Below are 17,496 nucleotides of genomic sequence, written 5' to 3' on the forward strand. Positions count from 1 at the left end.
AGCTTTTCTCGAAGGCATTCTCAAGATGGCCTTTGCTTTATCTTAGCATCTCTGCAAAGCTCTCTTATTATTAGGTCTTTCTAATGCCTTGGTTAAAGCCTCAGAGATTATTCTTCTACTTTATACTCCAATAGCCTCTTCATTCATGATGTTTAGTTAGACTAAATATTTGCCTGGAGGACAGGCTGTGCAGTGACCATGGAGATATTCCCATCACATGACTAAAGACTTTTTTTTCTTTCTTCCTTTTTTTTCTTTTTTGCCTTAATATTGTGAACAGAAAAAGAGAAATAATAATCTGAAAGCTAAAAAAAAAAAGGAAATTCATGTTGGCTGCTCATACCTGTCAGACTAATCTAATGTCCAGACATTCCTTTCAGCCTTCAGCATGTTTATTTGGGGGAACTCATTTTGTGAAGCTTCCTGTACTGCTCTGTGAATGACAGGTGGATGAAGCGCCAGGTTTAAGTGCATGGGGTTTAAATGCAGGGCTGGGATTTGTTGGTTCTTGCTGCAGTGATGTAGACACAACATAGACACATAAGAAGGTAAAAGGATCTCTCTCCCTGTCTGTCTCCCTGGATTATGTCCCTTTAACATTGAAAGAGATCAAGAAGATGGCGGTGGTGTTTCCTGTTGTGGTTTCCAGTACATCCCACCAGTGCACTCTTTGCTCTTAACCACGAGCCTTTGTATCATTAACTGCTTTTCCTCCAGTAATTTGCTTGTCAGGACTTTTCCTCAGCTCTTTTCATTTCACACAGCTCTGCTCTCTCTTAGACGCAAAGGTAGCTTTGTTTTTAAAGATCTGGGGAAAGAAACAACATCATGTTTTCCTTTTCTTGTCAAAATGCACTTGAGCAACCTTAAACCCTTTAGATGGTGACAATACGTGCCCTGACCAGGTGGAAGTAGATTTAAACTAATTGTGAAGAACTGAAAGGCTCTGTATCTGTGGTACTGCCAGCTTTCACTTCTCTTTCTCCTGCAGCTACAAATTGTGTGAGATCAGCTCCAAAGAAAAGATCTGCCCTTCTGAAGTCCGAGTTATACTAAAAGCTGTGTCTGAACTCTGGCCATCTGCATTTCCTTCTCCTCGCTCCTCCTCCTCCCGATCCATGGCACTTCCATGAGGTGTTTTAACAGCCCTCCAGCCAAACAGTCCATTTGTTCCCTCGAAGTACAGGATTGTGCTCACAACACGTCCTCTGCCAACAAAGAGCAACCACAGTTCTAGTGTTAAAATCTGGGAGCGATCTTTTAATCTTTCTTTGTTTCAGGGGTTTCCAATAGTTACAGCAACCCTTTAAATGCTCTCGTTTGCGATGGCAGCCAACTGCTGAGTGTTCCCTTAGGACCCGTCCTCTGAGTCCTTGTAAGAGCTATTTTCTTTCTGGGTCTGCACATGGAGTCTGTCTTCTCTTTCACAGGCACTTCAGAATGACAGGAACCTGCGTTTTAAGCTCTTAGTGGAGACTGTCCGTGGCCTAGGAGAAAGATCAGAAATGCACCCTAATGGCTGCGAGTAGCACAGATATGTCTGAGACCCAGCCCTGCCCTTGGAGGTGCTGCTACGTGTCCATCAGCAATTTCTCGTGTCACTGAGTTTTACTATTTTTGTTCCTCAGGCTTCTGTTTCATTTCCCAGAAGAATTCAGTCTTCTGTAGCTGCAAAACAAAGTTCTTTTTCTGTAGGAAAACATCTCCTGCCATTTGTTTTTATTTATTTTATTATTCTGTGTGTGTGTGTGTATGTGTGTGTGGTTTTATGTTTCGTCTTTTTTAGGTCAGGGCAGTAGCAGCAGCAGACATTTCTGTCTACAAAACCTCTCTGCATGTGGTTAGTGCTGCAAGTCAGTGCTTTGAAAAGGTAAGAGAAACAGGAATTCTTCTAAGTACCAACTCTCATTTAATGGTCCCTGTAGAGAGGGCCCTATGCCTTCCTTCAGGTAGAGCACAGTGATTTTACTGCCTGTTTCCCCAACTTTCAGAATGGATTCAGACTTAAATCCTTGTGGCTTCTTGGGTCTGCTTTTCATTACTAGGGAGGTTAAAGGAGGCCATTCTATGATTCTATGAGTGTAAATGTAGCTGAAAACTTCTCCCTGGGTTTAGCTGACATGAGGACTGCTGCTGCCTGACTCCTCAGCTCATCTCACCCTCCTCTCACCATGACATTGGTCCCAGTTCTCCATTATTTGGAATGGGGACAGTTCTGCAGTTCACAAGCAGACACAGAAGAACAGAGGAGCAGCAGGAGTGGCTTAAGACATGGTCACTCTCACCTGCAGCAACTAGTTCAAGTTTAAACACACACCTAAGCCTTATATTCCAGTATGACTTGAGTTTTCATAGTTTCTCCAAGGCTAATCTCAGAATAATAACCTTCCATTGTACAAGCTACCCATTTAACATCTTCTCACTGCTTAGATGAATGGGTGTAACTGTGCAGCCAACCTAAATTCATTTGAAAGAGTTAGAAAAAATATTGATTTCATTCATCTATCTATGGAACTATGAATACTTATATAACTACTATATAACTATGAACTGTGAAAAAAGTTCCATCTTTTATTTATAAATTCATTTTTTTCATTCTAAACTAAAACACACGCCATTGCTTGTGTTTAATGCTGGCTACAAGCTTTACTCACAAAGTGCCACGTTCTCATCATTTCTCCATCATATCTTTTCAATAAACATCTACGATTCCACAGCCATGTATCTTTCTAAGGAAGCTCTTACGCTTTTTTATACATCACTAATTTTGTTGTATTGCTGCTTTCTCACACTACATCATCATGAAATTTAACAGAATATTTTTCATGTTATGGACATTGAATAATTCAATATATTTGAATGTTATGCATATTGATATTTAAAATTTCCTAGGGGGAAAAGCTGTTTTGTTGTGGGATTTTTGTTTGTTTGTCTGTTTGTTTTAAGCACAGTTTACTTTCATATTTCTACTTATTCCTGGAAAACATGAAGATAAAATATAGTTCAGGCTGAACATTTTGTGGAAAGCTCTCCTCCTAAATTCTAAATTACATCATTTTACACAATGAAAATTATACACCAGTCTGAAACATGAAAAGGCAACAGAAGGGAAGATTAATCTGGAAATGCATTTATTTATGGTAGAAAGCAATGTAATTGCTAATACATCTTTGACAAGTTTTCAGGTAGGACACTGACCTGTTCCTAACTGTAATATGCTCAGAAGGTAAAAGTTCATTCTTTTTGCTATTAAAATAACAGTGGAATCAAAACTTTCTAGGAATTGTGATGTGCTCTTTGCTGTTCTTCCAGTTTTGATCTCTAGAAAAGGGGTGATTTTAAAACTTGCTTTTGATTCCATAGGCTCAGAGTTTCCTTGCATATTTTCTTTTATTCAAGTGCTTCATTCAGCCAGAAGCTGTTTAATCTGAATTTATTTTACATTCATTCAAATGCTTAAATAACTTTTTAGACATCTGAGACTTTTCTTTTAAGCTTACCATATCCAAATCAAATACAGTTGAGATATTCAAAAGGAATCCTTTACGTGAATAACTTCATTTCAGATCAGTTATTGAGGTTATGGGCTGAAGTATTTCTAAGGAGCCTCTCCAGAAAAACAGCCACTTTTGCATAAATGCTGAAGCCATCCTGCCACACAAAAAAATTTAAGAAGTGTTTGAGAGCCACTACTTCGAGTTGCCAAATGAACAGTACAATTTTGTGCAGCAATTACTTTGGTAAATGAATTTTATAGATAATTATGGGCTATATTGTCTATGTATTTTATCTAACTGCTGTCCAAGTATTTTAAATAGATATTTTGGAAGCTGGAATCATGGCGTTCTGTCCACATTTGTTAAATCATTTTCTTTTTGTGAGCCCTGGATACCAGTGTAAGTGGCCACTGAGGCCATTTGCAGAGCTGACAGCTAGGCAGAGGTATGTGGATGTTTTGGCTGAGGCCTCTGACCCAGCTGGCTCAATGCTGTAGGATGTGCTGTCTGCCTTGAAGAATGTGAAAAGGCCACTGGCCGTCCACACAGCTGGTGCCTGGTTTTCCAGGCACAAAATCTGATTAGAAACTAGTGTTTTGCCAGGATTTGTCATAGAAAAGATTTCAAAGACAAGAGTGCTGTATACTGATTAAATGACATTTATCTAAAAATATCCAACCAGCAGACTTACTTTCCAAAGACTTGCACATCTACGCTCTTAGGATGCCAAAGCAGATAACTAACTACAATCTCCTGTTATTTAAATGTTTAATTGATGTTCTATTTTAGGTTTGCTAAATAAAAAGAGAGAGAGAGAGACAAAGGCAAGTCTAGCTAGATCCAAAAATAGCAGTTCTGCTGACCTGCTTATCCATTTCTTCTTGTCTCATAAAGGATGCAACACAGGAGGAAAACAGAATTTACTAACGCATTACAGCACCTCTTAGCTTTTTGAAAGGCATTTCAAAGGTTAATCAATGTACTTCATTTGGGGTTAGGCAGATTTATTTCTTTATTTCAGAAAGTTGTCAGCTGATAATTAGCCAGTCAATGCACTGTTAGACGTGGAAAATATTTGAATGCATAAAATCAGGTGAAAATCTGTATAAAAATATGACATACAAATGTATGAAATCTGAATAATAAGCAAGAAATTTCTAAAACCATATAATAAAATATATTTCTCTGTACAGTTTATATAAGGTGTGGATGGCAGAACCCTTATATATGTGACTTCATTTGGGACAGACTCAGAACAGAAGACAAATCTGTGATTGTGTTCCCAATCTCATTTCTGCTTGAGAGTGTAAATGGGCTGCAGTCAACTTCTCCTATGCACTTGGGCCCTACCTTCCCTGCACATGGCTTTGTACTGAAATGGTTTCTTTTTCCACTGTTATGCTTATTACTTCTGAGCAGTCATTTTCCAGAGGGAGGCCAGGGTGACCATGCAGGCAGTGACTGGTCTGGAGGCCAAGACTGAATGTCACAGATTTCCTTCTGGTAGTTTGCTGGCTTTCTTTCAATTTCTTCTATATTGAATTATCTTTATTAGCAACTTTCTATGAAAGAAGCACTCATCAGAATTCCTCTGACGTATTCATGTCCATGAAGAATTTTGTTGCCTGAAGTAAAAAGTCCTTTGGGCTTATAGCTTCCCTTTCCTTTCTACAAGGATGAAAATGATGGTCTGTGTCAATTAAAATGTATTCCTGCTTTAAAACCACTTAAGGAAAGCATAAGTGGCTGGTTTTGCTTGGAAAGTGGTTATGCTAATTAGCTTAAATTTGCTAGAATTTGACTCAATGGAAACAACTTGACATTTAGTTTGAAAGGTCTAAATGTTTCTGTACAGTTCAGACAACAGCCTTGCTGGTTATATAACTACTAGATGCTCCTCCTTTTTTGCTTTCTTTTTCTCTCCCCATCTCCCCCACCCCCATCCTCCCAAAAGGGCACTACAAATACACTACAAATACAAAAAGTTAATTTGCAAATGTTTACCTAAAAATAAAATGACTTACATTCAGGTCTATCAGCACAGCTGACACAGATCATGATTATGTACAATCCCAGGCAATGGAGTATGCCACAGAAGTTGGGCTATTTGCTTTTCTTGAATCCTCCCTGGCTTTACCTGCTTTCGAATCTTTTCTAATCCTTGCTGAAGGGCAGAGCTAATTAACCTGAGAACAGTGCTACATTACTGCTTTTGCAAACTACAATGACATACCTGCACAACACTGAGCCGTGTCTGCAGATGTATCAAGTAGCCTAGGGAAAAAAAATACGTTTGTGGTGGCACAAAGCCACCTTTCTGTCCCCTTTCTATGACACACAAAGGATAGCTCTCCTGCTGCAAGGCATCAGAGCCATGCAGTCTGCTGCACTGTGCCTACAACATCTGATTGATGGCAAACGTTATGAATTTATTTACTTCCATGCTTTATATTTACAAAAGCAGACGAGTTCTTCCAAGACATTCAAGGTCCTGTTTCATTGCTCTGCTTTCCCTTAGAAAGCAAATTGACATTTGACATCTCGTCTGTAGTCCAGTTAACACATTGCTTTGAAGCAAACAGCTTTGCTTGAAAACCACTCTGAAGCAATGCTCCCTCTGAAACTCTACAAGCGCAATGTGTTGACTGCTGGCTTCACTCTTCATTTTTTTAATTCCCAGAATTAGAAACTGATGACTTAATGAAAGTTTAATCTTGATGGGTTGCAGCATGCTACATTTTTCCTCTTAGCTGTGCATCCAAGATAATCACTGTGATTTGGGTCCACTGAGCAGATCCATCAACTGCATAGCAGAAGAGGTTGCTGCTGGTTTTGTTTTTGGATATTTATTGAAATAGATTGCTAACAGCCATTGTTGTGGAGTCTTTGTTTTGCTTTGTTTTCATGTTATACCTAAAAAAAGAGATTGCTTTGCTCCTCATCTAATGACAGGGCAGAGCAGGAGCTGGAGACCTGCATGGGGCAGGGGCTTACTCCAGGACCAAGGCACCCAGGGGCTGTCCTGGGCTATGGGGTGGCCCCCAAGGGGCTGATCGGGGCCAGTGTCTTTTTAACCCTCACGTTAGGAAGCCCCGACTATGACCATCTGTGTTTCCAGATGCCACCGAGTTCACCTTTTTCTGCTTCAGACTTTTAATTTAAATCATTTTTGGAGTCATTCTGGGTGAACTAAAGCATTCTCATGAATCAGTGCTGTCCATCTATTAGTACACATACTGTCACTGCACCTGGTTAAACATAACCTGGAGTTGCTGGGTAGCTAGTTACAAATACACATTTAAGTTTTCTATTAGTATTTTTAGAGGACGCCAAGTGACAAGCTGACTAAAGAGCGAATCGTTAAGCGTTAGTGGTGCAGACCTCACTCTGACCCCAAATTGCAGCATTCGAACATATGGTGTCATGACAATGCATTCCAAACCACAGTCCTCAGGAGCAGTTTGTAACAGTGGCATGACTACGCCTGTCACTGTGAATGCCACTAAGGAGCAAGCAGTTTGCACATCTTTCACCACACATTATTAGCTCTATCTACTCATTACATCTTTTGCCGCTGTTGTTGTTTGTTCATGTGTTTGTTTTTATGCTTTGTTCGGTTGGTTTTGCAGTTTTTCACCTGTTTAGGAAAAAAACAGTTTTCAGAACAATGGTATATAAGGCTCATGTTATGTAGGGTTGCCCTGAGTTTATTCCCTTCAGCATAAAAAAGTCTGACTCCTATCATTGCTGAAACTGATACATCCACTAAAGCAATACAGCTTGTTTTATTATAGTCATTACAAGCAATATAAAATATTCTCCTAGAATATATCTAATAATAGAAAGGGCATATGATTGAGATTAATGTCAATTAAGAACATTGTAAATTACTCAACAGCATGAAAGGGAAACGTTCTAGTAAATATCCCAGGTTCCATAGCTAGACGTTCCCTGGCCAGCAGGCATGTGGCAAATAACAGCATTATGTTGATACTGTCAAGAGACTCCATTTCTCACAGCAGCTGATCTTTGGCACATCAAAATATGATAGAAGCTGTATTTATCTAAACCACTGATTGTTTGAATTACAAAAGAGTAGATCACTCTATGTGTGTTCTTTAACCCAAATCAACCAGAGTCAGCCACTGTAAGAGAAAGGACACAAGGCTCAAAAGGCTTTTAATATTACCCAAAACATTTGTCCTCTGCTCCAGTATTCTTATCTTGCTTTTGAAAGGAGACGACTCTATTTCTGCACTAAATGCTGCTTCCAAGTGCATCACCAGAGCAGCATTGCCTGATGATAACAAGCTCTGGTGACAGCAGCTAGACCTGTATCTAAAGGAGATTTGGCATCCTGTCTTGACTAAGGAGAGATTAAAGGGCATTTTCTAGATATGGTTGTTCATGAAGAAGCATCTTTTAGGAACCCAACAGTACAAATTATATTACCAGTGGATAGTTACAGTGATTGGGCAATGTAACCACCGCTTCCTCTTAAAATATTCTCACTTGAATGCTACATCATTCCATTTTATCTGGACTGAGATTCAAGATGACTCTACGTATGCAGTAAAGAGATGGGAATCAATAACGAAGTTCTACCACAAGTAGAACCTAAAGAAATTGTTTAAACAAAAAGCGATTGTTGCAAAAGTACCTGCAGAGCTTTGCAATGATTGGTTTCTTCCCTGAAACCAATTCACCTTTAACCAGTTCCCTCTGTGTGTAAATAAAACAATATGACAGGCTTAGTAGAAAGGGGAAATTATTTGCCATCAAATCATCAGTACTTCAATTGTATTGTCTCAGAGACAGAAGGCTGCTTTGTAAACATGTTTCTTAAGAAGACAGGTTTCTAATGAGTGATGGCAGCTTGTGATATGGTTCAATCTTACACAGACTTTGCACAGTATCTGCAGTGTGATGGCATTGGACAAAGCAGGACTTTTCTGTACAAAAGACAAGAGTTCTCTCCCAAGGAGGACACTCTGCAAACCAGGCTGTGCTTTCAGAATTCACAAGTAAGTATTTTTGACAAAGCATTTAAGGATGTGTTGTATTGAGAATCAAAAAATATTGAAAAAATAAGAAAAAAAAAAAAGGAAAAATAATAATAATAAAAAAAAAAAAGCAAAAGGCAAAGCAAACATCTTTAAAAAATAATAAACTGAAGAACTGCCAGTTCAGGAATGCAGCTGATTTTCCACCTCCAACAATGTCAAGAGGCGTATCGGTGTGACACACAATCAGCCTCCTGAAGGTGGCATATGGTGGAGTTAATAAAGATACTGAGTGTAACGTGAGCAAGAATTTAAGTGTGTTTGGTTTGCAGCCTCCAGGTTTTAAGCCAGCAGCACTCCTTCTTGGGGCACAATACACGCCGCGTAGAACAGCTGTGCTTTGAGTGCATTGAGAATCGCAGGATTAGGCAGAACAAACTGCATCTCTGCATCCGTAGATTGGACTTACAACACTTGGAGTAGTGGAAATAAAAACTGTGAAGACCGTAATGTGAGAAAACTCAAAGGAGCAGAATGTTCTGAGCAGCAGCACGACTGAACAGCTCCCTCAAACTGAAAACATACAGCTGCACCCTGCCCTGCAAAGCCAAGTCGTGAAGGCATCCAAAGGAGAGGGAATAGCTTCAGAAAGACTTTCTGGTTGTGGGGCATGATTGCTTAGGAAAATAAATGCTCTTCCTTTCAGGAATTCTGTAATAAAGGTCTGAAGCAGCAGACTGGTACTAAGATACTAATAGATACTAAGATACTAATGGGTAGAAGACCAATACACTGTAACCATTTCTCCTTCCCTATTCCACAAGAAACCTCCTGATTTAGCAGGTATTTAATTTCACTCTCGTGCCTTCCAATCTTTAGTGTGTCTTCACAGCATTTCTGTAAATCAGAGAAATGCCGCTGTTGCCATTTCAAGTGACGGTTCATCCTGTTCTTTCCCAGACTCAGCAGAGAGCCAAGGGGATGAGTTTGGGATGGAGGATGAGAAGGTTGGGGTGATTTTACAGTTTGGTTCCTGGCTGGGAATGCAAAGCTGGGCTTTTCCATATCCAGTATGGGAACAGTGACAGTCACACCCAGTGGCTGCCATTAAGTACGCACATTACGCAGGGGTACACACAGAGCTCACCAGCTCAGCCCAGTGTACATACTGCTGACAAATTCTTTCTGCCATGTAGAAGTAACAACCCAGACTAAGCCAAGTAAATAACAGTAAGCTGAGCTAATTAGTTTAATGAGCTAATATGAAGTAGCTACATCAGAGTCTCGCTTTGATGCTAATTCCCTCATGTATGGAGTCCTTTTATGTCCCGGGCTGCTGTTCAAACCACTGGACCAATTTGCCAGCCTCTGTTAATTTAAGTCTGTTATTAATGAATGAGAAAGCGCACGGATCTGGTTGCAAGAGAAGGATATTTGTTTGATTTCATCCTGTCACAGCTTTTCCCTCAAGGTTTGTCTCGCTGAGAGGGAAGTCGCGCTACCAGGGAAGGACATAAATAGTGCAGTTTTTTCTGGAGCTGGTCGCTCAGCTGCTGTACACAGTCCCCTCGGGCTCTGCAGAGTTTTAATGCTTTCTGGTAATAGCACTGACTTAAGGTCTTCTAAATAAAAGTCATCAAGATGCTCCCAGCCTGTCCCCGCGCTTTCATAGCAGGAGCCTTCCAGCTTGTTTGTCTCTTTCTTGCCCCTTTTTTAACCTGAATGTTCAGTGTACTTTTCTAAAGTGACTCCTATGAATTACTGAGCGCACCTCTTCTACCTCACTATTACAGGGTTTTGATTTGTTTTCTCTTTTAAATTCCCTTTCTCTTGCTGAATATAGATTTTTCTGCCTCAGCTCTTGGTCTTACCTGTCTCACTGAGACAAACGTCTGTTACTGGGATCTGTACATGCTTTGTGTGGTCACAACTCTGCCTTTTGATAATGTAAATACACAGCTGAAGTCCTCTTTAAGAATGATTCCATGGCTTTTTGATATCAGCTGTAGAAAGGAGCACCCGTGAGCCCACTGTTAGCCTGAAAAGAGCCTTTGAAATAGTGCTTTCTCCTATTCATCGTTGAAAAAGTTTAATAAGCTGTATTTTATCAAACATCACTGTATCTTTTTCAAATGGCTTTTGAGAACGTCTCACCATTTTTGTTTCCTAAATTCCAGACAATGTGACAAGAAAACATTGCAGTTTTCTCTGGAATCATTCCATAGCAAATTCCCTATCGATGTTTTCTGCAGAAGCGATGTAGTGTTTTCATGATTGCACTATTTACTTTTCACAACCAGAGTGTTGATGGCACCAGAAGGGGAACATATCTAGGAGAAGCACCAGCATAATACAAGACTTAGGATTTAAAATACGTGGACCATCCCTAAGATCCTGTTAAAAAACTAAGGTGTTCAGTGCTACATCACATTCAGTGTGACTGGGAGCTCATGCCCATAGGGATGCTCTGCTTCTTTTTAATCTTCAGCTGGGCCATTCCATCAGCCCAGCTCCCGCTGCACCACACAACTATGACACAAGCCAAAGTAAAGACTGACCCTTTGCTGAAAACACTATCAGTAACATAAAATCGTTAGCTAAATTAAGCTTTATGAATTGATTGATTGACTTTCTAACGTGGTAAAGGAAAAGTAATTTCAGTGTGGACAGAACATGAACAACTATTCAACTACAGAAAGGTACTCCTGGACGACAAACTTCATGTGTGAGTGGACACACAGCTTGTTGTTGGATGGAAACCCAGAGAGAACATTGATGGCCAGAAGCAGAGTTAAGTATATAAAGAATTGGTTTAAAAATGTGAGTAAGTGATGGTAATATTCCAAGAGCTGTACACACGTACTGACTGCTTCCCTGCTCCCTGCCACTGCCACTTCTTGTGATTCAGCCCTGCACATCTGACAAGTCCACATTAGCATCGAGGCACAAAATTAACTGCATTCATTTCACATCAGGACCTGTGAACTACGCCAGACAGCGACGGGGGAAGCCCGAAGGTTATCATCTATTAATACAACAGGGCCTTGAATCTGTGGCTTCTCACTGCTCTATCGGAGCCAATACACGCAGACTGACGTGATTCCAAGCGTGCTGCACCACAGCACGCAGCCCATGGCACGGCTGAGGGCGTCGAGCTTTGTGTTACAGGGACACAGGGCCTGCAGACAGAGCCGGCAGTGCTGCCTTCATGCCGTGCACTGGCACAAAGGCACCGTGTGACGATGGTGAAGCTGCTGGGGCATTGTGAGGTACCCAAGTGCTGCACATGCGGGCTCTCAATGAGACACGTACTGATGTTAAGCTATGAAAAGTTCTTTTCCCCACGTAATGGCAATCCTTTGCTATCTTATAGATGTTAACGGGACACACCTCCCCATCCGCACAGCTGCACCAAGGGCTGCAAAGTGCAACCAACGCCGCTCTGCCACCATTCAGCGCTCTCTACCCCTCCCCCGGCCGCTCCCGTTGTGGCGCTGCGGCCGGTCCCGGTGCTGCGGGTTGCTGAGGGGCTGATGGCGGCGGCTCCCCCCGGGTCGGGGGGCGGGGGCGAGCACCGTCCCGGCCGGCGCTGATCTCACGCCGCCATTGGCCGCTGTCTGCGCTGACGTCACGATCATGATGAGAATTAATGATCGGAGGCGCTGATTTCATTGTGTGACGCCGGGACCGACCCAGCCGAAACCGGCTGAATCCGGAGCCCCCCGGTAAGCACGGTAAGCGGGGCCGGGTGGCGGCCGGATCCCGGGGCCCGGGGGTGCGGCCGGGGGGGGCCCGGGCCCGCGAAGCGACCGCGGTGCGGCCGTGCGGGCGGGATTGGGCCCGGCCCGTTGTGCTGGCGGTGGGGGAGGGCGGCAGCGCGGGCTCGCTCTCGCTCTCGCGCAGACCCGCCTCGGCCGCGCACGCGCACTGCGCCTCTCCCGGCGGGACTGAGCGGGACCGGGCCGCGGCACAGGGAGGAAGGCTGCGCCTGCGCAATGCGCACTGCAGGCTGGGACAGCGGCGCTGGGGGTGGGCGGTCGGTGTGTGCTCGTGGTGTTCGTGTTCTTAGTAATGCTCGGGTGAAAAGAGAGCGAGAAAGCGGCTAAAAGCAGCTGTGACCTGCCGTGTCTGTGTGTTAAACCGAGGCGGTTTTATCATGTAAAGATGGATGTAATTAAAGTGTATCTCTGGGTCTGCCCGCTTTGATCCCTGTGTGGGGCGCAGCAGTTCCACACAGCGTACGGCTCATAAACAGAACGCAGTGTTACCTCATAACAACGTTACTCCTCCACGTCCCCCCCCACTCCTACTCTTGCCACAGGAAGGCAGAGATGGTGAATCCTTTGGGAAAAGAACTGTTGTCCACATAAGTTCAGCCATAGCAATAACCTTCAGCTCCTCTGATGAGGAGCGAGTGTGACAGGCTGAAATGTGTCAGTAGGGTTATGCTTCCTGAGGCTCATGTCCAGCAATCTTGAAGGAACTGAAGGGCAATACATTGCCATCTTCATTCTCTTCTGAAACTAACTCTCGTTTCAGTTTCAATGCGTTGCCCACCAGCTGGACACCTGCCTTTCTGAAGAGCTCCAATGTGTCTTTTCTAAGCTTGACGAGTGAAGATTAAATGATGAGAATCCATGTGGATTTCTAACTTGGAGCCCTGCAGTTCAAGATAAAGGTGAGACATCTAAACAAACTGGTGTACTTTGTAGGTACACAACTTGGGAAAAGGATCCTTTGGAGTTACAGAGATTGTCCTGAATGATACCAAATCCATTATGGAGACATAGAACCACTGATTCCCTTGATGGTAATGTGGCTGCATTACTGCTAAGTAATGTCAGCATTCTATAAGTTATCTCCAGTTTGCGTATATTTCTACTAACAGTCAGGAAATGCTGATATTAAAGAAAATGTAAGAATTAATGTCTTGTTCTGTATAGCTATGGAAACTGATGCTCAACAGGTAATACTTCTTGAAGATATTAGGAAGTTAAAAGGAGAAAGCTAATGACTTAACCACCTGATTAACATGATTCCTGATTTCCATCCTCTTGTTCTATATAATCTAAGGTCTTTGCAAGAATTTCTGTTTCCTGCCCTGCTATGAACAGCTCACACATCACATTAGATTGCATATTTAGCAAAATCTCAGTAGTTGAGATTCATAAAGTAGTAGCCACAGAAGTGTAATGTGGGCCATGCCAATTGCTTTGGGGCCCCCGGGAGGGGGTCAGCATTGAGTCAAAATCAGCTCACATTCAGGCTCCTCAGGGCCGCAAGCTGCCAGAGTTGAAGAAGCTTTTGGACGATGCTTTCAGACACAGGATTTGGATATTGGGTGGTCCTGTGTGGAGCCAGGGTTTGGACTCAGTGCTCCGTGTGCGTCCCTTCCAACTCTACACACCCTGATGCTGTTCTTTAAAGGTAGCATAAATCAGCTGGTGATTGCATCATCCTGTGTATCCTCGTGGGAGGTTGGAATATTGATCTTAATGTTATGAAGTAGATTTTTATGAGCTTTATTTGTTTGTTATTCAACCAATGCCTTTCAACAGCACAACGTTCAAAGCAAGTCTCTCCTTTGCCCAGCTTGAAAGTAACTAAAATACAGATTGTGGGAAGCACATAACACTGGCAAAGCCCTACTTTGGTAGTCATGCACTTGACTGAGAATATGAAGTAAGAATTAGGAACAGAGGTAAAAATGTGATTACAAAACCATCTTTGATTTTTGAACTGAAAAGAACGCAGTAATTTTTGCCTGTGCTTTTGAACCCTTAATGATATTAAACCCTTAATGATTTTCTTTATTTGCTCCATTAGATGTTCTGCAGGGATTAGGCCTATTTCCACTCTACTACTTTCCATCTGAAATGTCCAAAAATAGCAATTAGAAGCTTGGTAACTACAAAGGGTCCCCCCCATCCACTTTATTTTCTGCAAGATTATGTTATGGAGTCTTCCATTCGTTCTGCCTTATTTCGAAGTGAATATTTAAAGTATTAAAAATAACTTGTGGGTGATGGCTTTTTTTTCTTCCCCTTCTTCCTCCCAAAGCACAGAGTCAGATGTGGGCTGTTTCTGGACAGTGGAGTGCATTGTCTCAGCTGGCTCCATTCTATTTAAGACAAAATAAAGGGCCTGTTTTGGAAATGTTGCGAGGGGCTTTACTTGCTGATTGCAGTAATTCCAATCAGAATAGATAACCACAGAGCACATAACTAACGTGAAACTTCACTTTGCCACTATGGAATCTCTTCTGTATTAATTCATTTGCGCATGGTAACATTATGCAGTTTGCCTTTTTTAATCTTAGGCATGATGTTAATGTGTGATGAAGCTGTACCTGGTCTAACACAGCCACTGAACTGCTGCTGAAGAGCTGCCTGGGCCCTTGGGCCTCCACCGTAGCCCCAAGTAGCGGTGGCTTCCCAGGCAGGGAGCTGGTCCACACCCCATACAACCTTTCTGTTAGTTTGAGGTTGTCTTTCGAGTTGGTCTTCAGTTCTGGTCCCTGATCTTTTCGACCTTGCAGCTGCAAAGTGCCAGTGCTGACACAGCAGGAGCAGTACAGATGACTGGCCCTGGGAACTCCTGGTGCCAGACTGTAACCTTCATTCTTCTTTCAGATCATGTATCTCTTTTTGTTAGTGGAGGGGACACATCTGCCAGTATTGCTGGAATGGCTGGTATTACTCTGTTTTGCCTAATGCCTTTTTTTCCTCTTTATTTTAAGTGAAAGTAAAAGATTTTGTCTTACATTGGAAGCTATTGGATTTAGCAGTACGATATAATACTTTCTTATGGAATTCTGCCAGTGGTGTTCCAAACATGTAGTTCACCTGCTGGACTTGAGTCTGTCACGGAGGAATACTGACTGTAACAGTATTGCTGTTTTAGGGGTTTTTGTTTACTTTTGAAAGGACATGAAAGTATTGGTAAAGGATTGCATAAGGCAAAGATGTCAGTGCTTAACATTATCACAAGGATAAATAAGTGCTTGTGCATTTTGCAGGTGTTAGGGTGTGTATTCCAACTTTCTGAGCATCTTCTTTTCTTTTTAGATGAATCTGCGTTCTGTGTTTACTGTAGAACAACAGAGGATATTGCAGCGTTATTATGAAAATGGAATGACGAATCAAAGTAAAAATTGCTTTCAGCTCATATTGCAGTGTGCACAAGAAACAAAACTGGATTTCAGTGTGGTCAGGGTAAGTGCTGAGGCTTTCCAAATTTGTGTGTAAGTTACTTGTAAGTTAGTTATTTTCAAGTTATATGCATTCATTCCTTTGCATCAAATACCTTCAGAGAGCTGAAGTGTCTTCCTGTGTGTCTGTGAGTCAGACTACACACTTGTATGGCGTGTGCATTTGTATCCATTGAGCCTGTTTATAGCCTGTTCTCTCTGAAATGTCATCACGTGTTTGCTGTGTTAAGCAGGTGCCTGGATGGCACAAGGAGTGTTTGTTTGGTTGTTGGTTCTGGTTTGTGTTCATTTTTCTCTGTTTTTGTCTCTCATTGATGTCTCTTGTTGGTTGTATTTTTTTTAAGTTAAACTGCAAATGGAATTGCCCTGTGGAAACTTTGTGCAGTGCACTGTAACAAAGAAAGGTCGTGTTTGTAGAAAACTATTCTAAAGGTAAAGCAATTTCTATGATCTGATGTGTTTGGAGGAAAAATATCAAGGTTTTTCATACAAAACGCTGCCACATTCATATTCCGTGTCACAGTCATAAATATTGTGTCACATGTTGTTATTTACAGCGAGTACATTGTTTTCTTGTAGAACATCGGCAGTGCTAACAGGAGCTCTTCTACATTCTGTGAATCCCGTGGGAAGGGAAATAAGAATCCTTTTATGAAACACTAGACAATAAAATGGCTGTTGTCTTGGAGGAGAAATAGAAATCATGGAGCATAAACTGAAAGAGTGACAGTGGCTGTGCAGCTAGCAGTAGGTGCTGCGGCACTGGGCATCAAAGAGGAAAAAGTGAGACCAGTCTAATTCTTCTTAGATGTGTACCTATGGTGTATTAAGAATAACAGCCCCTCCTGCCCCTTAATTCTTAACCAGATTCCCCTCTCTCAAAATTCCATGCAAATATTCAGGTTATGTTCTCAGCTCGGGATGCTCTGAAAGTCACCCATAGATTCTAACTCAGTGCCACAGACAGAGAGTTGTAACAGGAATCTGCTGCTGGTGGTGTAGTTTATTTTTCTATTTTTATTCTGATTCAAAGACATAGAGGAGGCAGCCAGTCTCTCCTCTGTTTGCACTCCTCATTCACTTTCCATCTTCCTATTACCATTCCCTTCTCTATTACCCTCACTGCAATGATGTGTCATAGCCTTTTTCTTTAGTTGTCTTCCTTTGCTGAGCCCTTCTTTCCGTAACATATAGTCTTCCTTCTTAACTGCAGTGGAAACAGACTATTTGTAATATTTTTTTAATGATCTTACCTTTCTCTAATTCAGACTTCTCTGTTGGGGTGTATGTAGATTATGGGGCAGTCTGAAATTCAGGGGGTGGTGTCTCTTTTCCTGGCTCAAAATCTGCAGTGTCTCTAATAATAATTTCTGGTTTAAAAGTTTGCTGACTGAGAAGAAATAATGAAAAATAAATTTGATCTTCTAAATTTGTTTTAAGCAATAAAAGGAAATGACTTGAGACTCGTGGCTCTGATTTCATGTATTTAAACTTGGTTCTGTAAAGCAGGATTCTAAAACAAGTAACTGAGATTTGATTGATGCAATAAACCATGCTTCAAATTAGGCATCTTGGAAAACTGGACAAGGAACGAGTAAAGAGGATCAGAGGTTTCAAGATATTTCTTTAAAACAGAGGAGTGTATTTTGCTCCAGAAAATCTGTTGTAGGTCTGAATATTTGACAGAAGTGTTTTATCAGAAGGACTCATTCCTGTTCTTCTTCCTCTTAGACATAATTCAAGAAGCAACAGTTTCTGGTCAAGGCAGTTCTGAGAGTTGTGTCTG

General features: G+C 41.8%; 1 protein-coding gene across 9 annotated transcripts in view; it reads left to right on the top strand.

Moving 5' to 3' along the window:
* Positions 1–12,132: 12,132 nt before the first annotated feature.
* Positions 12,133–17,496, top strand: part of HDX (highly divergent homeobox) — a 33,371-nt gene continuing 28,007 nt past the window's right edge. For 6 of the 9 annotated variants that reach the window (XR_014945170.1, XR_014945171.1, XM_015860515.3 and 3 more), the window contains exons 1-3: positions 12,133–12,225; positions 13,040–13,178; positions 15,568–15,714. Coding sequence is in view for 5 of the 9 variants with exons in the window: in XM_015860515.3 (XP_015716001.1) it covers positions 15,568–15,714 (147 nt within the window). In the remaining 4 variants the exon portion in view is untranslated. Of the gene's footprint in view, positions 12,235–13,039; positions 13,179–15,567; positions 15,715–17,496 lie in introns of all 9 variants that reach the window. The other 3 variants (XR_014945169.1, XR_014945172.1, XM_015860514.3) reach the window with 1 other exon arrangement.

Source organism: Coturnix japonica, chromosome 4, assembly GCF_054131305.1.
Source record: "Coturnix japonica strain WE chromosome 4, WE-NBRP24, whole genome shotgun sequence".
Lineage (NCBI taxonomy): Eukaryota > Metazoa > Chordata > Aves > Galliformes > Phasianidae > Coturnix > Coturnix japonica.